The sequence below is a fragment of the Lethenteron reissneri genome, unplaced genomic scaffold (genome assembly GCF_015708825.2).
Source record: "Lethenteron reissneri isolate LAM-NWPU_2019-01 unplaced genomic scaffold, ASM1570882v1 scaffold_78, whole genome shotgun sequence".
Lineage (NCBI taxonomy): Eukaryota > Metazoa > Chordata > Hyperoartia > Petromyzontiformes > Petromyzontidae > Lethenteron > Lethenteron reissneri.
Window position 1 is genome coordinate 118796 of NW_026892307.1, and position 7981 is coordinate 126776.

Genomic DNA, 7981 nt, shown 5'->3' on the forward strand with positions numbered 1-7981 from the left:
TTCAAGGTGGTCGTGTGGCCGGGTTCAAGGTGGTCGTGTGGCCGGGGTCACGGTGGCCGTGTCTCTGGGATCATGGTGGTCGTGTGGCCGTGTTCACGGTGGCCGTGTCTCTGGGTTCACGGTGGCCGTGTCTCTGGGTTCATGGTGGTCGTGTGGCCGTGTTCACGGTGGCCGTGTGGCCGGGTTCAAGGTGGACGTGTGGCCGGGTTCAAGGTGGACGTGTGGCCGGGTTCAAGGTGGACGTGTGGCCGGGTTCAAGGTGGACGTGTGGCCGGGTTCAAGGTGGACGTGTGGCCGGGTTCAAGGTGGACGTGTGGCCGGGTTCACGGTGGCCGTGTGGCCGTGTTCATGGTGGCCATGTGGCCGTGTTCACGGTGGCCGTGTGGCCGGGTTCAAGGTGGTCGTGTGGCCGTGTTCACGGTGGTCGTGTGGCCGGGGTCACGGTGGTCATGTGGCCGGGGTCACGGTGGTTGTGTGGCCGGGGTCACGGTGGTCGTGTGGCCGTGTTCACGGTGGTCGTGTGGCCGGGGTCACGGTGGCTGTGTGGCCGGGTTCAAGATGGCCGTGTGGCCGGGGTCACGGTGGTCGTGTGGCCGGGTTCATGGTGGCCGTGTGGCCGGATTCAGACTCTGCCTTCTCGACAGATCTGTTCTCCACCTGAAGACGGCTGCTTGCGTTGTGGCCGAAACGTCGTGAGAATTATTTTATAATGTTTTCTTTTTATTATTTTATTATTTTCCTTCTACGTGACTTTACCGAAAGAACCAAGAAGAGGGTTCAAGGTGGTCGTGTGGCCGGGTTCACGGTGGCTGTGTGGCCGGGGTCACGGTGGTCGTGTGGCCGGGGTCACGGTGGTCGTGTGGCCGGGGTCACGGTGGTCGTGTGGTCGGGGTCACGGTGGTCGTGTGGCCGGGGTCACGGTGGTCGTGTGGCCGGGTTCACGGTGGCCGTGTGGCCGGGTTCACGGTGGCCGTGTGGCCGGGGTCACGGTGGTCGTGTGGCCGGGTTCACGGTGCACGTGTGGCCGGGTTCACGGTGGCCGTGTGGCCGGGTTCACGGTGGCCGTGTGGCCGGGTTCACGGTAGCCGTGTGGCTGGGTTCACGGTGGCTGTGTCATTCTTTCTCTGTGTAGGGAGCCAGAAGTCATCGAAATACAACCCTGGCCACAGGACCATTCCAGATAAATCCAGCTACACACATGGTGAGTCTGTGGGTCTCTGTGTGGTGAGTCTATGGGTGTCAGTGTGGTGAGTCTATATGTCTCTGTGGTGAGTCGGTGGGTCTGATGAGGGGGTGGGTGGGTGAGTCCAGGCCTCGTGGAGGAGGAGGAGGTGGATGACCAGGAGGAGGAGGAGTACCTGGAGATCCTCACCAACGAGATTCTGGTCAAGGCTCCCCCTCTGGGCTCCAAGGGGACTCAACAGGACTCGGCTGTCTACCAACTCCCGCAGAAGATGGTGAGGTCATCGTCGTCGTTGGCATCATCCTCCGATAATATCGGCATCGGCTGATAGCGGCAGCTGTTATGAGACAGGGAACCGGTTCCCATATGAATTCTATGGGCCATGTTAAGAGATAGTGAATCTGAGAATCCAACTCCCCCTCCCCCGTAGATGCGTGGTGGGCGTCAGCACGGTGGCGAGGGCGGCGGTGAGGATGACGACGACGATGGTGAGGAGGATGAGGGGGAGGGGCTGGTGAACCGCGGGGCCCTGGTGGGACTCCTGGCCGGGGCTTCGATCGTCGCGGCCGCCATCGTCCTGTCGCTGGCCGTGCTGCGGCGCAAGCAGCAGCAGCAACAGCACGCCAGCATCAGCCACGGCGTCGTAGAGGTGAGTGGGTGAGTGTGTGGGTGGGTGAATGGGTGGGTGGGTGTGGGTGAGTGGGTGAGTGTGGGTGGGTGTGTGGGTGGGTGTGTGGGTTGGTGGGTGGGTGAGTAACTGGGTGGGTAGATGAGTGGGTGGATGAGTGTGAGTGGAGTGAGTGGATGGATGAGTGAATGGGTGGGTGGGTGTGTTGATGGGTGGGTGGGTGTGTTGATGGGTGGGTGTGTTGGTGGGTGGGTGTGTTGATGGGTGGGTGGCTGTGTTGATGGGTGTGTGGGTGTGTGGGTGGGTGAGCAGCACACCAGAATCAGCCACGGTGTTATGGAGCAGCAGATGGTGAGGAAGTGTTGAGGAGGAGGTGGTGAGGAAGAGCACTGGGCAGCTAAAACAAAGCCAGTTTGCATAGGGGGCACATGTGGTGAATCTGCACCTAGCCTGGCACAGCAATGCAGCCCATGGCACCTGCTGGGTCTGTCCCATGACCTCCTCGTGCACCTAGCCTGGCACAGCCATGCAACTCATGGCACCTGCTGGGTCTGCCCCGTGACCTCCTGGTGCACCTAGCCTGGCACAGCAGTGCAACCCATGGCACCTCTTGGGTCTGTCCTGTGACCTCCTCCTGGTGCACCTAGCCTGGCACAGCAGTGCAACTCATGGCACCTGCTAGGTCTGTCCCATGACCTCCTGGTGCACCTAGCTTGGCACGGGCGCCGTGGCGACGTCATTGTCACTTAGTGGCGAATAGCGGCAGTTGTTAATGGGGAGTGGCGGGGCAGCGGTTAGCACCGTGGTGCCTTAATAAATTAATTGTTACACTGCTGCTCGTTAACAGCACTTGCCCCAGTGGCCTGGGGCAACTTTGTTTGAGGGGTTGTGATGATGATGGTGGTTGTGTTGGTGACGGTGGTGGTGGCGATGGTGACTGTGGTGATGTTGGTGGTGATGATAGTGGTGGTGACGGTGGTGACTAATGATGGTGATGATGGTCATGGTGGTGATGGTGATGGTGGTGATGATGTTGATGATGATGTTGGTAGTGGTGGTAGTGGTGGTGACGGTGATGATTATGGTGATGATGACTATGGTGATGATGATTAGGGTGATGATGATTATGGTGATGATGGTGACGATGGTGGGGATGGTATTGACGGTGGTGATGATGGTCATGGTGGTGATGGTGGTGATGCTGCAGGTTGATGCTGCTCTAAGCCCAGAAGAGCGCCATCTGAACAAGATGCAGCAGAATGGATACGAGAATCCAACGTACAAGTACTTCGAGCAGATGCACATCTAGTGCTGAGGTTACACTACAGTATACCCTACACTACTATACACTACACTACCAAACACTACGCTACTCTACACTACACTAAACAACTACCCTACGATACACTATGCTACGATACACTCCTCTACCGTACAGTACTATGCACAACTATACACTACACTATTATACACTACACTATATGCTGCACTACACTACTATACATGACTATACACTACTATACACTGCACCATACACTAAACTATACACTACCACTACACTAGACACTACTATACACTACACTAAACTATACACAACACTAAACTATACACGACACTATACAGCACTACTTTACACTACACTATACACTACTACGCACTACACTACCACACACTACTCTACTATACACTACACTACTATACACTACACTAATATACACTACACTACTATACACCACACTACAATATACACTACACTACAATATACACTACACACCACACTAAACACTACACACAATATTCACTCCATACTACACTGCGCTAGACATTCCCCACTATAGATACGCCCCCCGCACACCCCACTCTATATAAATATAAACTCTGTCCACATCGCCCTCTCTCTCGCTGGGTGTCACATCCACGGTTTTAGTGGTCCACGGTGAGAGCCTCCACACAGTGGTGAGGTGGTGAGTCTACACACAGTGGTGAGAGTCGAAACAATGGTGTCTGCACACTAATCTCTCCTGGCTAGATGAATAGTGAATCTCAGTGGGGTGGCTCTCCCCTGGCTAGATGAATAGTGAATCTCAGTGGGGTCTCTCTCTCCTGGCTAGATGAATAGTGAATCTCAGTGGGATGGCTCTCCCCTGGCTAGATGAATAGTGAATCTCAGTGGGGTCACTCTCCCCTGGCTAGATGAATAGTGAATCTCAGTGGGGTCTCTCTCTCCTGGCTAGATGAATAGTGAATCTCAGTGGGGTGGCTCTCCCCTGGCTAGATGAATAGTGAATCTCAGTGGGGTGGCTCTCTCCTGGCTAGATGAATAGTGAATCTCAGTGGGGTGGCTCTCTCCTGGCTAGATGAATAGTGAATCTCAGTGGGGTCTCTTTCCCCTGGCTAGATGAATAGTGAATCTCAGTGGGGTCTCTCTCCCCTAGCTAGATGAATAGTGAATCTCAGTGGGGTCTCTCTCCCCTGGCTAGATGAATAGTGAATCTCAGTGGGGTCACTCTCCCCTGGCTAGATGAATAGTGAATCTCAGTGGGGTCTCTCTCTTGGCTAGATGAATAGTGAATCTCAGTGGGGTCACTCTCCCCTGGCTAGATGAATAGAGAATCTCTGTGGGGTCACTCTCCCCTGGCTAGATGAATAGTGAATCTCAGTGGGGTCTCTCTCTCCTGGCTAGATGAATAGTGAATCTCAGTGGGGTCACTCTCCCCTGGCTAGATGAATATTGAATCTCAGTGGGGTGGCTCTCCCCTGGCTAGATGAATAGTGAATCTCAGTGGGGTGGCTCTCCCCTGGCTAGATGAATAGTGAATCTCAGTGGGGTCTCTCTCCCCTGGCTAGATGAATAGTGAATCTCAGTGGGGTCACTCTCTCCTGGCTAGATGAATAGTGAATCTCAGTGGGGTCTCTCTCCCCTGGCTAGATGAATAGTGAATCTCAGTGGGGTCACTCTCCCCTGGCTAGATGAATAGTGAATCTCAGTGGGGTCTCTCTCCCCTGGCTAGATGAATAGTGAATCTCAGTGGGGTGGCTCTCCCCTGGCTAGATGAATAGTGAATCTCAGTGGGGTGGCTCTCCCCTGGCTAGATGAATAGTGAATCTCAGTGGGGTCTCTCTCCCCTGGCTAGATGAATAGTGAATCTCAGTGGGGTCACTCTCCCCTGGCTAGATGAATAGTGAATCTCAGTGGGGTCACTCTCCCCTGGCTAGATGAATAGTGAATCTCAGTGGGGTCTCTCTCTTGGCTAGATGAATAGTGAATCTCAGTGGGGTCACTCTCCCCTGGCTAGATGAATAGTGAATCTCTGTGGGGTCACTCTCCCCTGGCTAGATGAATAGTGAATCTCAGTGGGGTCTCTCTCTCCTGGCTAGATGAATAGTGAATCTCAGTGGGGTCTCTCTCCCCTGGCTAGATGAATAGTGAATCTCAGTGGGGTCACTCTCCCCTGGCTAGATGAATATTGAATCTCAGTGGGGTGGCTCTCCCCTGGCTAGATGAATAGTGAATCTCAGTGGGGTCTCTCACTCCTGGCTAGATGAATAGTGAATCTCAGTGGGGTGGCTCTCCCCTGGCTAGATGAATAGTGAATCTCAGTGGGGTCACTCTCCCCTGGCTAGATGAATAGTGAATCTCAGTGGGGTCACTCACTCCTGGCTAGATGAATAGTGAATCTCAGTGGGGTCTCTCACTCCTGGCTAGATGAATAGTGAATCTCAGTGGGGTGGCTCTCCCCTGGCTAGATGAATAGTGAATCTCAGTGGGGTCACTCTCCCCTGGCTAGATGAATAGTGAATCTCAGTGGGGTGGCTCTCCCCTGGCTAGATGAATAGTGAATTAATAGTTAATGACACTGCTTTATTTATTTGCGTTGTTCACTGCTCTGTCGGTGTCACTAACTGCCCTGCGCACTCTAGCCGTCCGTGTGGTTTTTTATATATAAAACAAATGAGGCGAGAAAAAGAATGATACGCACACGCGTGTTCACGGGCACACGCGTGTTCACGGGCACACGTACACATACACCCGCACACGCGTACGAGTGTGTGTGTACATGTGGTGTACGTGTGTGTGTACCTATGCTATCACCTGTGTATACGTGCTGTTAACTTGTAACCATGATGTTAGACGTTGTCGTTAGGTGATGGTCATGATGATGATGATGATTGCGCTGATCGTAATGGTGATTTTGATGATGATTATGGTTATGACGGGAAGAGATTGCATCCTGAGAGTGGTCAGATGGTCTCTAGAGCCCGCGTCTGTAGACCATGACTCTCTAGACTGCGAGTCTCTAGACCATGACTTTCTCGACCCCCGGGTCTTTTAGACCAGGGGTGGGGAACCTTTTTTTCTGCCAAGGGCCATTTGGATATTTATAACATCATAGAAAATTATCAACTTAAAAATTTGCCTGTTATGTTTGGTCAAATATTTAATTAACTCGCCCCTAATGTGATGGCTGGAACTGCTTCTCTTTGGCGAGGCGTGTGATGTTAGCTGGTATTGATGATGTTACTACTCGCAACTGCTTTTCCAGGTTTGCTCCGAGATTTATTGAATTTTGAGTCCCGCCTGTGGTTGCCTTGGCAGGGTCAGATTAAATGATTTTGCGGGCCTCATACGGCCCGCGGGCCGGACGTTCCCCACCCCTGCTCTAGACCATGACTCGACCCCTGGGTCTGTAGACCCCCGGGTGCGTGGTGTGTGCTGGGTGTGTGTGTGTATTGAGTTTAGTACTCGAGTGAGTATTCTGCATATACTGCATGTAATTAGCGCTACTGGTTGGTAAAAGAGGTTGCGAGATTAGGATTGGAGGTAGAGGAGGAATTGGAGGATGAGGTGGAGGAATAATAGGAGGTGGAGGAATAGGAGGAGGTGGTGGAGGAATAGGAGGTTCGAGTAGAGTCTTCGTCGTTGAAACCTCACCGAGTCCCCTTCACAACCACGACACCTAAGGGGGGGGGGGGAGGAGGGGGGGATGGCGGGTCTGTATGGGATGATGAAGTAGAGGGATCTGTAGGTGATGAGGTAGATGGGGTGGTGAGGTAGTTGTGAGGTCGAAGGGGTGGTGAGGTAGTGGTGAGTTAGAGAGTGGTAAGATAGTGGAGAGGTAGACGGGGGTGGTGAGGTAGATGGAGTGGTGAGGTAGATGGAGTGGTGAGGTAGATGGAGTGGTGAGGTAGTGATGAGGTAGACGGAGTGGTGAGTTAGAGAGTGGTAAGATAGTGGTGAGTTAGATGGGGTGGTGAGGTAGACGGAGTGGTGAGGTAGTGGTGAGGTAGAGAGTGGTAAGATAGTGGTGAGGTAGTGATGAGGTAGACGGAGTGGTGAGGTAGAGAGTGGTAAGATAGTGGTGAGGTAGACGGGGTGGTGAGGTAGACGGGGGTGGTGAGGTAGACGGGGTAGTGAGGTAGACGGAGTGGTGAGGTAGACGGAGTGGTGAGGTAGACGGGGTGGTGAGGTAGACGGGGTGGTGATGTAGACGGAGTGGTGAGGTAGACGGAGTGGTGAGGTAGACGGAGTGGTGAGGTAGAGAGTGATGAGGTAGTGGTGAGGTAGAGAGTGGTAAGATAGTGGTGAGGTAGACGGAGTGGTGAGGTAGACGGGGTGGTGAGGTAGACGGAGTGGTGAGGTAGAGAGTGGTAAGATAGTGGTGAGGTAGACGGGGTGGTGAGGTAGACGGAGTGGTGAGGTAGACGGAGTGGTGAGGTAGAGAGTGGTAAGATAGTGGTGAGGTAGACGGAGTGGTGAGGTAGACGGAGTGGTGAGGTAGACGGAAGTGGTGAGATTTAACGATGATTCTGTGCAGCCCCCGCTAGTCCCCTCGCTAGGTTTTAGATGGAACTCTGTGACCACGAGAGCTCGCTATTTAAAATAAAATTAAGACTTACAAACGTTCACGGACGTCGCGATGTGGACCAATAAAGGATCCAGACTCTGGTGGACATCTGTGGTGGTGGTGAGTCCTTCTTTACGCTTATGAAACATGGACCCCTCTGGTGGAACATTGACGCTGGTTTGAAACATTCAGGCTGGCCCTGCCTACGATCCATCTCCTGGGTGTTAACCTGACACATTCCCATCGGTAAGCTGCTCCGGCAGGCGAGGCTGCATAGGCTGGGTCATGTAGCCTGCACATGCCCAGCCACTGCATGCCCAAGCA

General features: G+C 53.5%; 1 protein-coding gene across 1 annotated transcript in view; it reads left to right on the top strand.

Annotated features, from left to right (window-relative positions):
* The window catches only part of LOC133340130 (amyloid-beta A4 protein-like), a 45435-nt gene extending 37672 nt beyond the window's left edge, over nt 1-7763 (top strand). The window contains 7 exon segments of the mRNA XM_061548187.1: nt 1133-1201; nt 1312-1457; nt 1614-1832; nt 3019-6928; nt 6981-7193; nt 7229-7570; nt 7606-7763. Of these exon segments, the coding sequence (XP_061404171.1) occupies nt 1133-1201; nt 1312-1457; nt 1614-1832; nt 3019-3120 (536 nt within the window). The 3' untranslated portion in view covers nt 3121-6928; nt 6981-7193; nt 7229-7570; nt 7606-7763.
* Nucleotides 7764-7981: the final 218 nt, after the last annotated feature.